The sequence below is a fragment of the Canis lupus genome, chromosome 18, assembly GCF_011100685.1.
Source record: "Canis lupus familiaris isolate Mischka breed German Shepherd chromosome 18, alternate assembly UU_Cfam_GSD_1.0, whole genome shotgun sequence".
NCBI lineage: Eukaryota > Metazoa > Chordata > Mammalia > Carnivora > Canidae > Canis > Canis lupus.
In genome coordinates, this window is record NC_049239.1 from 5,643,914 (window position 1) to 5,665,238 (window position 21,325).

General features: G+C 38.0%; 1 protein-coding gene across 1 annotated transcript in view; it reads left to right on the top strand.

Annotated features, from left to right (window-relative positions):
• The window catches only part of VSTM2A (V-set and transmembrane domain containing 2A), a 191,562-nt gene extending 174,542 nt beyond the window's left edge, over positions 1 to 17,020 (top strand). The window contains exon 5 of the mRNA XM_038562620.1: positions 16,995 to 17,020. Coding sequence (XP_038418548.1) covers positions 16,995 to 17,005 — 11 coding nt within the window. The 3' untranslated portion in view covers positions 17,006 to 17,020. The remainder of the gene's footprint in view (positions 1 to 16,994) is intronic.
• The last annotated feature ends 4,305 nt before the right edge of the window (positions 17,021 to 21,325 follow it).

Consider the following 21,325-nt stretch of genomic DNA (forward strand, 5'->3'; position numbering starts at 1 on the left):
AGGATATGCACAAGTACATTGATTATTATAATTAATAAAATGAGTACTAAAATAGAGAAAAGCCAGAGGCTTTGGTGAAACATTGAGACATCTGGCAAAGGAGGTCATGGGAAAAGAGGATACTTGATCCAAACCCTGAAACACAAGTTGGCTTGAAGCACAAAGAGCCTCAGGGGTAAGAGAACATGTGGCATCATCAGAGAATGACCACATAGATAATCAGATAATAGCGAGTTTTTAAATAACATATATACCAAGAATCATGTTCAAAACTGTAAGATAATGATTTAAATAACCCTCACACACCTCTATGATGTAGATGCTATTATTATATTCCTTTTTTTAGGAGAGAAAAATGAGGCTAAGAGAGGTTGACAGCTTTCCTACATTCATGTGGCTAATGAGCAATAGAACCTAAGACTAAAAAAACAAAGCTTGGTGATTACTGCCTTCCTGACACCAACAAGAATAATGAAGTTTGAAAACCAGAGAAGAGGAAAAGCTAGATCACAAGGGTCTCATGTGGATTTGCTAAAATATTCGGTCTTTCTCTTGAAGTCCATGAGAAGTCATTGACGAATTTACATAGTAAGGTTTGTTAGGCATTTTGACCCTAATTATAAAAGTAATTTCAATTATTGTTATAAAAATTATATAATAGGACATCCCCCAAATGGCAACATAGGAGGCTCCTGAATTTTCCTTCTCCCAAAGACCCACCAAATATACAGCTGTGCGTGGAGCACTTTCCTCTGAGAAAAATCCAGAAAAATCCAGTGACTCCTACACATCAGACAACTGAGAAAATACCCACATTGAAATGAGTGGAGCAGGCTGAGATACTCTCTCACCATAAACCCCAGCCACCCACATCATGCAATCAAGAGGGAACATCCAACTTCCAGATTTTCCCTAAGGAGCAAAGGGTATGGAACATACAACTAGTGCCCCAATTTCATGTCTGCCACCCAAAGGATGACCTTCAAACCACCTAGCTCTGAAAGCCAACAAGGCTTGCATCCCTGAGTCCCACAAGACTATAGCAAAAAAGAAGCAACTGTTAATGGGCACACGGCACTATCCATGGCTTTCCCCTTGAGGTCAGCACAGAGAGTACAGGCAAAAATGTGCACTTCCCAGTCTTTCCCAAGGGATTTGACTGCATCCTAGCTGCTATGAGGGTTCAGCACACATCTAGATGCTGAATGAGAGCCTCCCTAGAGCCTGAAAGTGCCAATGGGTGCATCCTCTACCTTCTCCTTTCGACTCACTCCAACAATAGGCCAAGTCACCAGAGTCCTCCTAGAAGAAGTATGTCCACATATCCAGTGCCCCAACTTTTCTGACTTCCACTTGAAGGACAGGTCTTCAAATCTCCTAGTTCTGGTAGCCAGCAGGGCTTGGCATTCAAAAGTCCCATAGGAACATATTTTAAAAACAACAAATCAGTTTTCAAGCAAGCACGCAAGCAATTGCTGTACCTATCCTCAGGCCGAGCACAGAGGAAGCAGGTAAAAACGTCCAAGATTCTCCCTGGCAAGGGAGATTTGACTGCCTTCTGTCCCAGCTGCTCCCTGAACCCCTTTTAAAATATCCAGGGTTTTTTTTTCAGCAGAATTCTTGTGAGCAGAAGGGAGTGGGATGATATATTCAAAGTGCTGAAAGAAAAAAAAAAAAAAAAAAAACCTGCCAACCTGAAAAAAGTGTCTTGCAGAATCGAAGGTGAGCTAGTTTCCCAAACAAAAGCTAATAGAATTTATCACCACTAAACTGGACTTAACAAAAAATGTTTATTAAAAAGACTTCTTCGGGGATCCCTGGGTGGCTCAGTGGTTTAGTGCCTGCGTTTGGCACAGGCATGATCCTGCAGTCCCGGGATTGAGTCCCACATCAGGCTGCCTGCATGGAGCCTGCTTCTCCCTCAGCCTGTGTCTCTGCCTCTCTCTCTCTGTGTCTCTCATGAATAAATAAATAAAATCTTCAAAAAAATAAAATAAAATAATAAAATAAAATAAATATAAAATAAAATAAAATAATAAAATAAAATAAAACAAAATAAAATAAGACTTCTTCAAGGGGCACCCATGTGACACAGAGGGTTCGTGTCTCTGCCTTTGGCTCAGGTCATGATCCCAGGGTCCTGGGATCCACCCCACATCAAGCCCCACATGGGGTTCCCTGATAAGCAGGGAGCCAGCTTCTCCCTCTCCCTCTACTGCTCCCCCTGCTTTTGCTCTCTTGCTCTGTCAAAAAAAGAAATAAAACTTTAAAAATAAAGACTTCTTCAAGCTGTAACCAAAGCATGCTGATTAGTTACTTGAAAACATATAAAAGTGCAAAATTCATCAGTAAAGAAATATATAAAAATTCATAATACTCTAATATTGTGAATCACTCCATTAGCCAAGAAGGCACACTTATGTTCCACCTCTGAGCTATTGCCCAGACATCCTTCTAATTTATATAATTTGCCATTCACTCATTAAAGAAAAACATTCATTGGACTGATGCGAGCTCAGAGCTAGACACAGAGGTACACTTGTAAACAAGACAAATTCATCCAGTACCTCTGCTTGCAGAGCTCACTGTTGAGTGACAAACACTGAACAAGGGGTGACAGATATGTTTGCAGTGATGGGCAGGTCCATTGGCACTTGGAATATAGGCACAAAACCTGGCTACAAGGTCTAGAGAAAAATTTGAAGTTAAATCTGAGATCTGAAAAAAAAAAAAAAAAAGACATTGGTTGGGGAGTGAAAGAAGAATATTCCAAATGGAAGCAGCAATACTATGTGCTAAAGGCACCAAAGTGGGGAAACGTATAGCACTTTGGAAGGACAGAAAAATATTCTGATACAGCTGGGGCACGTTGAGTAAGGTGGGTGAGCTTGGAGACCTTGGCCGAGACCTGTCAAGACAGGACTTTGGAGGCCATTTAAGAGTGACAGGAAGCTGTTCGAGTTTCTTCAGCAGCAGAGCTCCGTCGAGACGGGGGGTTGTTTAGTGTAGCCCTGTGTGTGGGTCACTCAGGTCTGAGTGATGCGGAAAGGGCAGCGGGAGGTAATCATGCTCAGGTGAGTGATGAGGACGTTGGACTAGAGCGGTGTCGGTGGTGTGTGTCTGTGTGTGTCTGTCTATGCAGTGAACTGTCTCAGTTCACAAATTCAGATTTAAAAAAACACTTCCCTGAAGATAAGTTCTCTAATATTGCAGTAATTCCATAATTTCTCATCTTCATCATCCACCATCATATTTGCCCTGGTATGTCCTCTTTCCCTTTCCCTTTGATTCTCCCCTCTCCATCCTCTGTCTCTGTCTCTGCCTCTCTCTCTCTCTCTCTCTCTCTCTCACACACACACACACTTTCACTGCCTTTCTTCTCGCCTAAGGCAATTTTAAATCCTGCTGACTTCTCCAATTTCACCATCAAATTCATTCACCACTATTCTTTCTTCATTAGAAGGTAAGAGGTCGATTGTAAACAAAATGTTTATGATTTTTACATTTAGTTCTTTACTCGGCATTAAAATTATTTCAGTGTCTGTTGTGAATTAAGGTCCTATTTTTTTTAATACAAATACTTGGCCAGTTTTTTCAAAGCCAGGTATTGAACAACCTATCTCTTCCTCTTTTGTTTTATAAATAGTGCTTATATATACCAGACCAATTTGGGGTCTGCTTCCTTACACTGGTTTATTTTCCATTTTTAATATGGCCTTGGCTAGTCTCATCTGTTTATTTTCCAAGACCTTTAGAATTATTGAATCAAGATTTTTAAAAATGAGACATAGATTCAAATTGCATTAAGCCAATAAATGGTTTATACCCAATGATAGTGGTATCTAATTTATAATAGTTGACATTTTCAGCCAGAAACTATTTGTTTCTCTCGATTTGTTTGTCTTCTTTTAGGTTTTTAGTAATAATTTTTATGAATAATTTTAGATTTTTTAAATATAGTTGCCACACATTTCTTATTCTTTTGCAGTCATTGTTTTTTTTTTTTTTTTTTTTTTTTTTTTTTTTTGCAGTACAGTGTCTACATGGTTATCTATTCATTAGTTACTGAACAAATTTTTATTGAGCACACACCAAGTGTCAGGTGTTGTACATAATTAGGTGTTGATGAACAAGACAAATGTTCTTAGAAGAGAGTTCAAATGTGCTTTGATGTGTATAACAGGAGTATTTACCTAGTCTCAAGACATTTCTTAATGAAATAATGTAAACTAAGTGATCTCAAAAAGGACCCCTAGGTGGCATTTTGGAATCTGTTGTGGGTAATTCTGTTGTCACAATGAATGGGGTACTTCTGAGATTTTGTGCATGGTGGAAGTCACTGACATTTTGTATTCAAGAAAGCCTAGTCGCTAAGTAAAAGGATGACAAAGCCAGATTGGAGACAGTGAGAGGAATATAGATGGAAATGCCCAGGAATTTCTAGAATGGACACATTGATAATTAATATTAAAACACAGGGCAAAGCTATACTAGTGGTAACTGTACAGCACTGGCATAAAAATAGACATGATGGATTCCTAGAGAGCATGGAAGTGTCATGTTTAAATTTAAATTTAATTATATAATGTTTCAAGTTTTTATTTAAATTCAAGTTAGATAACACAGAGTGTAATATTCGTTTCGGGAGTAGAATTTAGTGGTTCATCACTTACACATAACCCAGTGCTCATCACAACAAGTGCCCTCCTTGATCCCCATGACCCATTAAGCCCAACCCCCCCCCCCCCCCCGACCTTGCCTCCAGCCACCCTCAGTTTGTTCTCTGTAGTTAAGAGTCTCTTTTATGGTTTGCTTCCCTCTCTTTCTTGTCTTTCCCCTATGGCCATCTGTTTTGTTTCTTAAATCCCACATGAGTGAACTCATGGTATTTGTCTTTCTCTGTCTGACTTATCTTGCTTAGCGTAATACACTCTAGCTCCATCCACATCATTGCAAATGGCAACATTTTATCCTTTTTAATAGCTGGGTAACATTTCACTATATATATGGGCTCTTTCCATAATTTGGCTATTGTTGACAGTGCTGCTGTAAACATTGGGGTGCATGTGTCCCTCTGAATCAGCATTTTTGTGTCCTTTGGGTAAATATCTAGTAGTACAATTGCTGGGTCATAGGGTAGTTCTCTATTTAACTTTTTGAGGAACCTCCATGCTGTTTTTTGGAGTGGATGCACCAGTTTGCATTCCCACCAACAGCGTAAGAGGCTCCCCCTTTCTCCTCATCCTTGCAAACATCTGTTGTTCCCTGACTTCTTAAATTTTAGCCATTCTGACAGGTGTGAGGTGGTATCTCAATGTGGTTTTGATTTGCATTTCTCTGATAATGAGTGATGTTGAGCATCTTTTCATGTGTGTTCATCATCTGGATGTCTTTCTTGGAGAAATGTCTATTCATATCTTCTGACTATTTCTTAACTAGATTATTTGGGTTTTGAGTGTTGAATTTGATAAGTTCCTTATAGATTATAGATACTAACCCTTTATCAGGTGTATCATTTGCAAGTATCTTCTCCCATTCTGTAGGCTGCCTTTTAGTTTTATCTATAGTTTACTTTGTTGCACAGAAGCTTTTTATTTCCATGAAGTCCCAATAGTCTATTTTTGCTGTTGTTTCCCTGGTCTCTGGAGACATGTCTAGTAAGAAGTTGCTGTGGCTGAGGTCAAAGAGATTGCTGCCTGTGTTCTCCTCTAGGATTTTGATGGTTTCCTGTCTCCCAACTAGATCTTTCATCTATTTTGAATTTATTATTGTGTTTGGTGTAAGAAAGTGGTCCAGTTTCATTCTTCTGCATGTGGCAGTCCAATTTTCCCAACACTATTTGTTGAAGACAGTCTTTTCCATCAGATATTCTTTCCTGCTCTGTCAACGATTAATTGACCATATAGCTGTCAGTCCATTTCTGGCTTTTCTATTCTATTCCATTAATCTATGTGTCTATTTTTTGTGCCAGTAATATACTATCCTGATGACTACATCTTTGTAATATAGCTTGAAGTCTAGAATCATGACGCCTCCAGCTTTGCTTTCCTTTTTCAAGATTGTTTTGTTTGTTCCAGCTCTGTGAAAAATGCTGGTGGTATTTTGATCAGGATTGCATTAAATGTGTAGATTGCTTTGCATAGTATAGACATTTTAACAATGTTTATTCTTCCAATCCATGTGGAATGTCTTTCCATTTCTTTGTGTCATCTTGAAATTCTTTCATTGGTGTTTTGTAGTTTTCAGAGTACAGATCATTTAACTCTTTGGTTAGTTTTATTCCTAGGTATCTTATGGGTCTTGGTTCAATTATAAATGGTATTGATTGCCTGATTTCTCTTTATGCTAATTTGCTGATCAAATTTGCTGATTTTTCTGCTGAAAATCTGCTGATTTTCTGATTTCTCTTTTCATTATTGGTGTAGAGAAATGCAACAGATTTCTGTACATTGATTTTGTATCCTGCAACTTTAGTGAATTTGTTGATCAGTTCTAGCAATTGTTTGGTCAAGTCTTTTGGTCAAGTCTACAAAGAGTATGGTGTCCTCTGTGAATAACAAAACTTCAACACCTTTCTTGCTGATTTGGGTGCCTTTTACTCCTTATTGTCTGATTGCTGAGGCTAGGACTTCCAGTACTATGTTAAGAACAATGGTGAGAGTGGACATCCCTGTGTTCTTATTGATTTTAGAGGAAAAGCTCTCAGTTTTCCCCATTCAGGATGATATTAGCTGTGGGTCTTTCATATATGGCCCTTGTGATGAAGAGGTATGTTCCTTCTATCCCTACCTTGTTGAGGATTTTTATCAAGAAAGGATGCTGTACTTCATCAAATACTTTTTTCTGCATCTATTGAGAGGATCATATGGTTCTTATCCTTTCTTTTATTAATAAATTTATTAATTTATTAATCATATCACACTGATTTGTGAATATTGAACCACACTTGCTGCCAAAGAATAAATCCCACTTTATCGTGGTGGACGATTCTGTTAATGTATTGTTGGATTTGATTTGCTAGTATTTTGTTGAGAATTTTTACATCTGTGCTCCTCAGGGATATTGACCTATTGTTCTCTTTTTTAGTAGGGGTCTTGGAATCAAGGTAATACTGGCATTATAGAATGAGTTTAGAAGTTTTCCTTCCATTTCTACTTTTTTGGAACAATTTGAGAAGAACTGGTTTTAACTCTTTTTTAAAGGTCCAGTAGAGGGGGTTGGGTGGTTCAGTAGGCTAAGCATTTGCCTTCAACTCAGGTCATGATCTCAGGGTCCTGGGATGGAGCCCCATGTCAGGTGCCCTGCTCAGTGGGGAGCCTGCTTCTCCTTCTCCCTCTGCTGCTCTCCCTGCTTGTGCTCGCTCTTGCTCTCTCTGTCAAATAAATGAATAAAATTTTTTTTAAGGATCGGTATAATTCCCTTGGGAAGCCTTCAGGCCCTGGACTTTTGTTTGTTAGGTGATTATGGATTACTGATTAAATTTCTTTGCTGGTTATGAGTCCTTTCAATTTTTTTCTTTCTTCTTGTTTCAGTTTGGTAGTGTATATGCTTCTTGGAATTTGTCCATTTCTTCCAGATTGCCCACTTTGTTGGCATATAATGTTTCATAATCATTTGTATTTCTCTGGTGTTGGTTGTGATTGCCTTCCTCTCATTCATGATTTTATTTATTTGGGTCACCTCTCCTTTCTTTTTGATAAGTCTGGCTCGGGGCATATAAATTTTATTAATTCTTTCAAGGAACCACCTAGTTTCATCAATCTGTTCTACTGTGGGAATTTTTTTGTTTGTTTTTATATCATTTATTTCTGCTCTAATCTTCACTATTTCTCTTCTTCTGGTGACATTAAGCTTCAACTGTTGTTCTTTTTCCAGCTCCTTTAAGGTGTAAGGTTAAGTTGTATATTTGAAATTTTTCGTGCTTCTTAAGGTAGGTTTGTATTGAAATATGCTTCCTTCTTTTGACCATTTTTGCTGCATCCCAAAGGTTTTGGACCATCATGTTTTTCATTTTCATTTGTTTCCACGTATTTTTAAAACTTCTTCTTTAATTTCCTGGTTAACTGGTTCATTCATTAGTAGGATGTTCTTTAACCACATATTTGTAGCTTTTCCAATGTTTTTTTTCTTGTGGTTAGCTTCAAGTTTCATAGTGTTATGGTCTGAAAATATGCATGGTATGTCTCAATCTTTTTGTACTTGTTCAGGGCTGATTTGTGAGCCAGGATGTGATCTATCCTGAAGAATGTCCCATGTGCACTGGAAAACAATGTGTATTCTGCTACTTTAGAATGAAATGTTCTGAATATATCTGTGAAGTGCATCTGGTCCTGTGTGTCATTCAAAACCATTGTTTCCTTGTTGATTTTCTGCTTAGATGGTCTGTCCATTGCTGTGAGTGGGGTGTTAAAGTCCCCTAGTATTATTGTATTATCATCAATGAGTTTCTCTATATTTGTTATTAATTATTTTACATATTTGGGTGCTCTCATGTGGGAGACATAAATACTTACAATTGTTACAATTGTTAGATCTTATAGGATGGACCCCTTAATTATGATATAATGTCCTTCTTCGTCTCTTGTTACAGTCTTTGGTTTAAAATCTAGTTTGTGGGCAGCCCGGGTGGCTCGGCGGTTTAACGCCACCTTCGGTCCAGGATGTGATCCTGGAGACCCGGGAGTCCCACGTCGGGCTCCCTGCATGGAGCCTGCTTCTCCCTCTGCCTGTGTCTCTGCCTCTCTCTCTCTCTCTCTCTCTGTGTGTGTGTCTCATGAGTGAATAAATAAAATCTTAAAAAAAAAAGAACATTCTTAAAATCTTGGTTCATTGTCTGATATAAATATGGCTACTCTGGTTTTCTTTTGATGTCCATTAGCATGATAGATGCTCCATCCCCTCACTTTCCATCTGCAGGTGTCTCTAGTAAAGTATTGCTGTCCTAGCTTTCTTTTTGGCACCATTTGCATGGTAAATGTTTCTCCATCCCCTCACTTTTAACCTGCAGGTGTCTTTTGGTCTGAAATAACATGCCACTTTCTTCTAGACTGCCAAGTTTTTGTGAAGAGATCTGCTGCTAACCTTATTTGTCTTTCCTTGTAAATTAGATTTCTTTTTCCTTGCCGCTCTCAGGATTTTTTCCTTATCTTTGTATTTTGCATATTTTACTATGATGTATCTTGGTATTGGCCTGCTTTTGTTAACTTTGAAGAGAGTTCTCTGTGCTTCCTGGATTGGATGTCTGTGTCCTTCTCCAGATTAGGGAAGTCTTCAGCTATAATTCACTCAAATAAACCTTTTGCTCCTTTTCCCCCTCTCTTCTTCTTCTGGGACTCCTAGATATGAATGAATCGAACATTATTATACTTTATGGAGTCACTGAGTTCCCTAAACATTCGTGATTGAGTATTTTTTCCTTCCCTTTTCAGCCTCATTATTTTCCATAATTTCATCTTCTATATCACTGATTCATTTCTGTTTCTTCCATCCTTGTGGTCATTATATCCAGTTCATTTCACACCTCAATTATAGCATTTTTTTTTTTTTATTTTGGCCTGACTAGGCTTTAGGTCTTTTGTCTCTGCAGAAGGGGACATCTGGTGTCTTCTATGCATTTCTTGAGCCCAGTTAGTATCCTTATGGTTGTTGTTTTAAGTTCTGGATCAGGGGGATGCCTCGGTGGCTGAGTGGTTGAGTGTCTGCCTTCAGCTCAGGGCATGATCTTGGGGCCCAGGATTAAGTCCCACATCAGGCTCCCTGTGAGGAGCCTGCCTCTCCCTCTGCCTATGTCTCTGCCTCTTTCTATGTCTCTCATGAATAAATAAATAAAAATATTTTTAAAAATCTGGATTAGTCATATTACTTATATCTGTTTTGATTAGATCCCTAGTTGTGACTTTTCTTGTTCTTTCTTTTGGATGAATTCCTCGATCTTGGCATTTTGTCTAGATCTCTGTCTTCTCCATGTTAGGAAAGCCTGTAATGTTTCCTGCCTCTGAGAGTAATACCTTTATGAAGAAGTCATATACTGTCCAGGGCCTGGGGCCTCAGGAAGTGTTTCTGGTGTATGATGCTGCTTGTTTGGCTTCTTTTTCCCTCGGGTCCGTCTTCTGGAGAGTTTCTCCTTGCCTGCAGAGGGGAGTGTTTGGACCTTGTCCAATGTGTGGTGAACTTTAACTAGGTGTGCTCTGGTCTGTATGTGAAAAGAGGCCTGATCATTTTCCCACTAGAGCTGAAGCTTTGCAGCAGTCTATGGTCAGTAGACTTGGTGTATGCAGAGGTTTTTTCTGGTCTTATGGGGGAGGGACGCACTGCTCTGGTTCTCAGGCACACTTGTCCTGGTAAATAAGCACTTGCAGAGTGCAGAGGGGTGGGGATTGCTGTACGCAGTTCAGGCCTCCACTGTGGTTGCTGTTCTGTTCACTGAAGTCAGTCCGTGCTGATGGGCAGGGGAGAGAAATGGCATGAGCCCTCTCCCTCATCCTGAGAGGACAGTTGTGCCTCCTGCGTCCAGAAATCCCTCACAGAAGAGCAGATAATCTTCCCTTGTGTGTCCCACGTGTCCTTCAGATCCCTTTCTTCACCCTGTCTGTGTCTGAGCCATCTGCTCACCTGGCAGCACAGTGCATCTGTGTTTTTTTCAGGCCCATACTGATCCTCTGGAGGAGGGTCTCACTACACTGGGGTTGGTGCCATTTTGTCCCAGAAGGGAAGTCTCATGAATGCACAGGAGCTTGGAGAGTAAAGTAAAGCACAGCATGAAGCCACTGTCCAGATTAGGTGCCCTCGGCAGGTGTCTGCCCTTGTGCTAAGGAATAGAACAGTGCAATGGCAGCAGCTAGCTCTTTTGTCCCCTGAGAGCCAATACCCTCTCTCCCAGATGCACTCCAGGAAGGGAGAAATGTCTCTCCCATTATATCCCAGGGGATCCTTAGACTGCTATTTGCTCCCAGGCATCTGCCCTCCTTCCCCATGGAGGCACTGCTGTATCCACCGGACTCCACACTGGTCATGGCATGGACTTCTAAAACTTCAGACTTTGAGCTCCACTGGTTGCAAAAACTCCCAACAATCAGCCCCTCTCATTTTCCCAGTCAATGGTTCTGGGGAAGTGTTTTTTTTTTGGTCCCCTGTGCATTTCATATGCTCTCTCCCTTTCTCACTCTCTGCCTCTCCCCACCTCCTCCTTGCTCAGGGCTCCAACCTCTCCATGGTGCCCTCAATTCTTTTCTCCTCCAAATCATATTTTGGCAACTCCCCTTTCACAGCATGGCCTCTTTTCTCCTGCTAGTTGTGCAGTTTGTTCTCTCAGTCCTCAGATGGATTCTTGGGTGTTCAGAACAACATGATATTTATCTAATTATGTTAGAAGGATGAGGCAAACATAGGGTATGCTACTCTCCACCATTTTAACTCTTCCTTTAATTTTATTTTAAATTTCAATATAGTTAACATACAATGTTTTATTAGTTTCAGGTATATGACACCTGAGTGATTCAACAATTCCACACATCACCCTGTGCTCATCATTACAAGTGAACTTAATTCCCATTACTTGTTTTCTGCATCGCCCCCACCTCTCCTCTGGGAACCTCAGTTTGTTCTCTGTAGTTAAGACTCTTGTTTCTTGATTTGTCTCTCCCACTATCTCTCTCTCCCTGTTTTTTCCTTTGCTTATTTTTTTTGTTATTTCTTAAATTTCACATATGAGTAAAATCATATGGTATCTGTCTTTCTCTGACTTATTTAACTTAGCAGAATACTCTCTAGCTTCATCCACATTACTGAAAATGGCAAATTTTCTTTCTTTTTTATGGCTGAGTAATGTTCCAGTGTGTGTGTCTGTGTGTGTGTGTGTGTATACACATGTATGTATATCTTTATCCATTTATCCAAGGATGGACATAAGTTGGCTATTGTAAATAATGCTGCATGTATCCCTTTGAATTAGTGTTTTTGTATTTTAGGGGTAAATACCTAGAAGTGCAAAAGTGTAGGGTTAGTTCTATTTTAACTTTTGGAGAAGCCTCCATACTGTTTTCCACAGTGGCTGCACCTGTTTGCATTCCCACTAACAGTACAAGAGGCTTCTTTTTTCTTCACATCCTCACCAATACTTGTGTTTCTTATTTTGATCGTTTTGTCAGGTGTGAGGCAATATCTCATTGTTGCTTTGAATTGTACTTCTCTGATGATGAGTGACGAGCATCTTTTCACGTGTTTATTGGTCATTTCATGTCTTCTTTGGAAAAATGTCTGTAAATGCCTTCTGCCCATTTTTAATTGGATTATATGTCTTTTGGTGTTGAGTTATATAAATTCTTTATGTGGATACTATCAGATATGTCATTAGCAAATATCATATGTCATTTTTAATCACTGGGGGAAATATGGATTGATTGATTGTGCTGAGATAATCTAACACAGTGGAAAATTTTTTTTATTTTTACCATAGAACCAAGTTAATGCAATTGAATTCTGGAATTTAAATTAGAATTTCAAATTAGAAATTCAAATTAAAAAAATCACACAAGTACAAAAATGTAAATATATGTAACAAAGTATTTTTAAATTTTGAAATACAGAAGTTATTTTAAAGCATATTATCAAAGAAAAAACTCAAAGGAAAATATTGGTATTTTTCATGATTTAAAATTGTAAAGGCATATATGTGAAAAAAATCACATCTGAACTGGATATCAGGTGATATATAATTGCTAATTTTATTAAGTTGCCATATATAGTTATGTGGATAATTCAATATTCTTACAGATACATATGGAAATATTTAGAAGTGATATGCTAAAAAACAGGTAAATACTATACAAGTAGTCATTGTATAAGTTCAGTGCTTCTGGATGTTTGAAAATATTAACAACAGAGTTTTGGGAAAATACACTATAAACAAAATTAGAAGGCAAATTATACATTGAAAAATGTATTTGTAACTTACTATACCAGGGAACCTATAGAAATGTTGCCTTAGCATGAACAATTTCTGGCCATTTGTCATGTGAAGAATATGCCCTGGCTTCATCCAGGAAAAATACCTTAGAAAACTGACAGAGAATCATTGTGCCACAAATTATGCATGTAAGTTATTACAAACAGAAATTATGAGATAAAAATAATTATGGCTTGTTCTGTATCATGAAAATGTTTTCATTCATGAGTCATTGTAATATTTCTATTAAAGTATAAAGGAAGTGTAACTCGGCACCTGCTATGAGAAAGAAAAAATTGTAATTGGATACTATCCTTGACAGTCATCTCACACATTAAAGAGAGAGGTGGGTCTTTCACCCAGGGAAAAAGTAGTGACTAGATGCATCCATGAAGATTTACAATGGACCAACTGCATCTGGTCCTCATATTCTAAAATAGAAGTAGTGTCCAATTTTTTAAGAATCTAGGAAACAGATTAAACAAATACACCTTGCCAACACCAAGTTGTAAATCCAATGCAGATTGTACCCAATCATTAACACCATTTGTCCAGAGAAGTAAAGACCAAAAACAAAACAAAACAAACGAAAAACAGACTCCTCTGACTAATGTCATCCTCTCAAATCCTTCTGCCTATTACAGGGAGTCAATGCATAAATTAAGGGAAGACAGTCTCTTCTAATTTTTGGATGAGAATTTCCTAAAACACACACAAGACATAGAAAAAAAAAAGAACTCTTACAAACCAATAAGGTAAATTTTTTTTTTAGATTTTATTTATTTATTCATGAGAGACACAGAGAGAGAGAGGCAGAGACATACACAGAGAGAGAAGCAGGATCCATGCAAGGAGCTCAATGTTGGACTCGATCCCAGGACCCCAGGATCACACCCTGGGCCAAAGACAGATGCTCAACTACTGAGCCACCGAGGCATCCCCAATAAGGTAAATATTTTTGAAGAATAGAAACATAAGGAAAAGTCACAATCATGAAATTCACAAAATAAGAAATATAAATGCAAACAGACAAATGAAAACAAGTTTAATCTTACTATTAATCAATGCAAAGCAAATTATACTAACCAGAGAAAGTCATTTTTATATATCAATAAGGCATACATTTTTTAAAGGATGATAATAGGTAGCAATAGAGATTTCTTACATACTACTTATATATGAGTTATGGAAGTAAATTTGGAGAAGATTTGGAAAAACATTTTTAGTAGGCAAAAGTATTAAATGGATGTATATGTTTGTATATGTGTGAAACAATAGCTGATTAAATAAATTATGGTACATTTTTAAGACACAGTCAATAAAAAGTTGAATTAAAATATTTACAATTTAAACAATTTTTTTAAATAATGTAGAGAAATTTATTGCCATTTCAGAGTATAACTCAGATGAATCAGACAAAAAAAATCACTAAGTTGACATTAAAATGTTATTTCACCAGATTTGTCTTCAGAAGATTTCTCTTTTGATAAGCAATTCTGCACCTAATATAGTGTAATTTGGTATAAACATATTATGGATATTTTTAAAGGTCTATAAAGGGGTGTTTCATGATGGTCTGTCATAAATATACAATAATATATATTAATATAAATTATTAATGGATTGCATCTTGAATTTGTACAATGTTCTAGAAAGATCCTACTATTTCCATTATATTTTATATCAAATCAGATATTCCTATTGTATTGCATTTGTCAAAATGAGCTCAGTTCTGATTTTAACACAACTATGTGTTCATATGTAGGCAAAGAAAAAATACTGGAAGTCTCCTACCAAACTTTTTGTGTTTATCCTTCTGTAGTGGAACTCTGAGAGCCCCTCCCTTTATTTTGTTGTGCATATTCATTTTCTATGAAATGGATAATTTTTGTAATTAAAAGTGTATTATTTCAAAAAGAAAAAAAAAAGTGGGAACACAGGGATTCACAGAGGTATCATAACTTAACAAAAATCAAATTGTAACCAAGCTGCGTTTGCCCCTTGGTGAGTCACAGATAGAAACTACACAAGGTGGAGTTGTCACACAAAGTAAACTTATTTGTAGTAAATAAAGAGATCCCAGGGAATAATCTCCAAAGCTGTGACTCCCTGAGCAGGGGTGGATGGGTTCCTTTTATTTAGGGTTAAGATAAATATTTTAAATGGGGAGTCTTGTCGTTGTACGTAAAGACGGATCTAAGTTGCACACATGCCTCAAGGAAATATACATACACTGCATGTTATTAAATGAGGCTTGTGCTCCTCGTTGGGCAGAGATTTTAGTACTGTAATGAGGTAAGGTAACTGTTGGTCACTCCATGGGTCACTCCACGGTTCATCTGCACAGGTATAAGTAAGGGGTTAAGGTCAAATTGGTCTGGGTGGTCTGGGCTGCCAGAGATCTTGGTCCAAGCAATTATTGCCAGAGGGGTAGTTCCTGTTTCTGTCAAAGGATGCTATGCACCTCACATCTTTTGCCAGAGTTAAGAGATAAACTGGAAAGAAGAGCTTAAGGAAAAATGCTGGAGAAAAGTCAGTGGATACAAGCCAGTGAGCAGTAAAGGTCAGGTCTGGGGGTCCAGCTGGTGAAAAAATTGGTGATAAATGGTAAAACCAAAATTCAAATATGTATTTTTCCTTCTAAACTCCATGTTTTTATTACTATGCCATATAACTTGCTAGTTGAAAAAAAATACTAAATTAAAACCGTGAAGCCAAAATATACAACTCTTAAGAGTACATAGGGTAGCCTATCTGGGTGGATGGATCAGAAAAGTGTCCCCTCCCTCCTGGCTGATCCGGCTTGGTGCCAAGGCCCCTGAGACATGTCCCACTGAGCTCTCATCAGCAGGCCCCTCAGCCTGGCTACCTCTGTGTTCTACACAAACCACAACACCAGCAGTGAGACCAGGGAACATGAAAGACCTCCAAGGTCATTAAAAGAGCATTGGATATAAGATTTACAACCTCTTCAAGTTACCTATTTCCTCAGAAAATAGTTAGCAAAAAATAAGTCAGAACTTCACTGGCACCAAGTGAGACTCTCCTGAATTCTAGGGCGGAAAGTCCTTTATTATATAAAATACTAATTATGTGCCGCCAGCCTCACTGAGAGAGAGAAGTAAATCACATGGAACAAGCAGGAGAGCAGATATTTATCAACCAAGGCAAAGATGATGGAGCATTACCTAATAAACAATAATAGACAGTTAATAAGACCCTAAGATCAATATTTTTCCACAACAATGCCAGAGTAATTCAGCTAAGATGAAAAAATATAAATATGAGCTATTTTGTCTAAAGATGTGCAGCACATTAAAAGTGAGAAAAATGTATGAGAGATTCTATGAAATGATCATAAATATAGAATTTTAATAACACAATGTGGTCAATAAAAAATATAATTAATCTAAGGTACTATGACTTTCATAAGGGATACACTTACTCATTTTTGAAAAATCTTCCCAGTCTCAAGCTGGTTATACAGTGTTCTGTGTCCCCAAATCATAATCCAATCATTTCATTGCTATGCTTCTGGCATTGTTTTAACAATATGGCCAGAAGTATACTATGTCCTTTCATCCTCTGTCCAAATGCAGGTACTTTAATAGATTTAAGAAGCTGGGGTCGTAGCAGAAAAAGGTATATCCTCCAGTAGCTCCCAGCCAGATTTCCACTGACCCACTCAGTGACTTGCCATCATTAAGTTTTGGGTTTTTGTTTTGTTTTGTTTTGTTCTGTTTTGCGCCGTCAATTTCTTGACAATGCTGTTTGTGGTCTGATATCTGGGTCATGGAGTATCCAGATATTTGGCTAGACCTTATTTCTGGGTGTGCCTGTGAGGGAGTTACTGGATGAAATTAACATTTGAATTGATAGACTTGAGTAAAGCAGATGGGCCCTCTTAGCCCTCCCAACATGGGGGAGGGGCGTTGGTGGTGCTTCATCCAATCCATTGAAGGCCTGAGTAGAATAAGAGACTGAGTGAGGACAAATTCTCTTTCTGCCTGCCTGCCTTTGAGCTCTGACATCTATCCTCTACTCCCTTCAGACTCATACTGACTGGAACTATATACCATCGGCTCTCCGTGGTCCAACTTGCCGACTGCAGACCTTGGGACTCCTCAGCCTCCATGATCATCATGTAAGCCAATTCCTTACAGTAAATCTCTTTCCTTGGATGGATGGATGGATGGATGGATGGATGGATGGATGGATACATAAATACATAGATAGAGGTGGAGGTGGAAGTGAAGATGTAGATATTAGAACATATGTCTATTATTGGTTCTGCTTCTCTGGAGAATCCATATTAAGAGAGATGATTGCAAAGAAAACACAAAGATACACACATACACACAATGCAGATCACATGAGAAAGTGTGCAACACCAAAAAGCAGACATTATATATATACTCGGCATGAAGGTGAAAAGCTGTCTCTGAAAAAGACTCACTGCTGGAGAAGTTCCATGTCTTGATCTGGATGTTGTTTACATGAATGAATGAGTGTGTACAAATTCACCAAACTGTACACTTAAGATGTGGGCACGTTACCGCATTTATGTTATACTTCTGTGTCAAAGTATGCTAGGGGAAAAAAATTCGGTAACAAGTTAAGTGGGAAACTGTAACCAACCAAGTCTCTACATGTCAAAACTGAATTTAATAGAGGATGTTAGACTGCCCCCACAACCACTATTACCACTAATTAGGAAGATGGAAGAAGGATAAGCAATTTGAGGGCCTATCATCCAGACCCAAACTGGAAATGCTAGGTGAGAATCTGAAGCAATTATCAAAGATGAGAGAACTACTTATTGATGTGTTAATACTCTTTGCTAAGAAGACCGGTGGTCCTTTGATTGTCATGTGTATCACAATTATGTTGTCAGTTATCTGTAAATAAATCATCCCCAACTCTTAGTGACTTAAAACAAGACTATTCATTTCCTCCCAGCCCTATAGATTAGTAATTCAGGGGTGGGGTGTACTCAGCTAGGCTTACTCGTGCTTTGCAGTCAGTCGAGGGTCAGCTGGGATGGCTGGTCCCTGGAAACCTCACTCACAATAAGAGCCTCAGCAAAGCTGGTGGAATGTCTGGGACAGCTGGGCTTCTCTCTCCACGGAGTCCCTCATCCCCAAGGAGCTGGACAGGGCCTGTGTATAAGGAACCGTGTTCCAGGTATTCCAGTGCTGACGTAGAAGTCACACAGCCTCTTAAGGTCCGGGATCAGAAGTGACAAAACATCCTTCACCGCATTTTCTTGTTCAAAGTCACGGAGCCAGCCCAGCATCAAGGGGGGGAAGACAGAGATTCCCCCTTGGGAAGAGGGAAGTCACGGAAGCATGGAAATAGCATGAAAGGAATTATAGTAACTATCTTTGCAGACATGTTTCCCGATTTTTCACTGGACTTAGAACATTATGTATTGAATGAATTAATATGTCCCATACACATCACACTGCATTCTGTGGTTTCTTACTTAGCTGTTACACTGAGAAACTCTTATTCCAAATCGAATAAAATTTACTTACTTTTTCTTTCAGTTACTTTAATTGTTTTAGTTCAGGATTCAGAAAACTTTTTTCCATAAAGAACCAGATAGTAATTACTTTAGTCTTTGTGAGCTACAGGGCACAGGCAGCCACAATTCTGCCTGGAAAAGCAGCCGTGGGCAGGCTTTCGAGTAGGCGTGGCCATGAACCAATAAAACTGCACTTACAACATCAAGAGAGGGGCTAGACTGGAACCTTTTGTTGTCAGTTGTTCACATCTGCTTTAAGATATCTGGTTTTGTCTGTGTATGTGGTGAGAAAAAACATATACCTTTTTTTTTTAAACATACTTTTTCAAACAATTATCATAAATAATTATTAAATAAACCATTCTTTTCTTACTCTTTGTTATGTCATATTTGTCATATAGTATTAGGATCAGTTTCCATGCCGTACATATAGTTCCACTAATCCTTCTGTGCCTGCATTTTTAAGTATCTAGGAAACCGCTTCATGTTTAATTATATTTGCCCTTAAGCTATGTTTTTTGCCCAAAAGGTGAAATATGCCTTCATTAGTCTTTCTTTTTAAAAGCACCTCTGCTTATCTTTCCAATGAATTTTTGTACAGAACTTCAGGATCGTTTATTTGTTTAATTTTGAGATGAACAATTTTGCATTGATATTTTCACCAGAGCTGCATTAAAACTATAAAAGGAAAAAACTCTTTATAATATTAGGTCTTCTCCTTCAAAAGAATGGCACTTCTCATTATTTAACCCTTCTTTAACCTATATATGTTCAGAGTCACAGTTTTCTTCTTAACTGGCCCACACATTTCCTAGCTTCTTACTAGGTATTTGTGGCAAGGAATACTAGTGCTCACCACTATCTATGCTGTTCCTTTTCTTCCTGGTCACAGAAGAAGACATTTCCTAGCTTCCCTTGATGTAAGGTGGATGATAAGCCTGGATTCTGGTCAACACAATGTGGATGAAAGAAATCTATAATTTTCCATTCTCCTTTGGTTGTCTCCTGGATGGATGCATAAGATCTCATGGAAAGCTCTAAAGCCTAAGAAGATGTCAAAATTACTAAAGGGAAGGAATTTGCACCTACTAAGCTATTATGAGGAAGGCTGTCTGCCAAAATTCATTTGCATTACGATGTGAGAGAGAAACTTCCAGTTGTCTAGCAACTGGTATCCATTTTTTTTTGTTATAACAGTTATTCTTCTCTGATTTATAGTATCTTCTTTATTTTTATTCCTATTATAAATGAGTTCTTGTTTTATTTTATATTTTCTAACTGATTATCTTATACATAGGAGAACTACTGATGTTGCTAATGTTTAATCTTGCAAACTTACTAATTTCTTTGATTTGCATTGTTTTTCACCTGATTCTCTTTTGATTGCTAGTTAGGTATGAGCCAAATAGGGCAGCCCCAGTGGCTCAGAGGTTTAGCGCCACCTTCAGCCAGGGGCGTGATCCTGGAGACCCGGGATCGAGTCCCACATCGGGCTCCCTGCATGGAGCCTGCTTCTCCCTCTGCCTGTGTCTCTGCCTCTTTCTCTCTCTCTGTGTCTTTCATCAATCAATAAATAAAATCTTAAAAAAAAAAAAAAGATATGAGCCAAATAATGGTATTTATCTCTTCCTTTAGGAATAATTGTAACTTATATTTCTATTTCTTAGTTTACTGAATTCCAGAAATTCTGTAAGAATTATAAAAGAATCAGGGAGATGAAGACCATTTTGACTTGATCTTGACTTTATTCAAAATTTCATAATGTTTTCTACTATTAAAAATATTATTTTATGGGCATCTGGGTGGCTCAGTCTGTTAAGTTGTCTGACTCTTGATATTGGCTCAGGTCATGATCTCAGGGTTGTGAGATCAAGCCTCCATGCCCAGCGTAGAGCCTGCTTAGGATTCTCTTTATCCCTCTCTTTCTGCCCCTCCCCTGCTCCCCACCTCAAAAAAAATTATTTTATAAAAGATATATAGTCTTTACCATGATATTTTTATACTGATTTTTTCAAGAATGAGTACTGAATATGAAAAATTTATATACACTGTTCTCTTTTGACTGATTTAATAAACTTATTCATTGATTTTCTACATTAAATCATTCTCCTATTCCCTGGTTGGTCATGGAAATTCAATATTTGGAAAACAGTGTTGTCTTCAGCTTACTGGTAAAGAAATTTATATATTCATATTTAAGGAATTTAAGTATCTATGTTTCAAATAAAAGTTGTAGTTTCAGTTTTATGTTGCATATATTAAGTTTTACTGTTAATATTAATTTTTTTAAAGGTTTGTTTATTTTGAGGGAGAGACAGCAGGAGTGGGGCGAGTGGGAGGTGAAGAGTAAGAGAAACAGAGAATCTCAAGTTGGCTCCTCACTTAGTGCAAGCCCAACTCCAGGCTCAATCTCACAACTCTGAGATCACAACCTAAGCCAGAACCAAGAGTCAAACACTTAACCAACTGCACTACCCAAGTGCTACTACTGTGTTAATATTATTTTGAATTTCATTGAATTCTGGAGTTTTCCATCAATAATCTTTTTAAAGTCAACCTTGTTCCCTTCTTGTGGCCCAGAGATAGTGAATAGTTGGATATTATGAAGTAACATAAGCAAAGTTTAATAGGTACTTCCCCCCTTTCTGCATAAAAAAATTGACTTTCAGTAAAGTTTCTAGATTTGATTTCCTAGGGACATGATAAAAACAGAGTATCAACTCATTCATAGGTAACACTGTTTATGGTAAAACTTAATTGTAAAAATCCATCTGGACTAGGAGAATTATAAATACCTAGGAAGCTATCTATTTGGGCTTCCCTGGATATAATAACTCTTGTAGTTGTGTATCTCC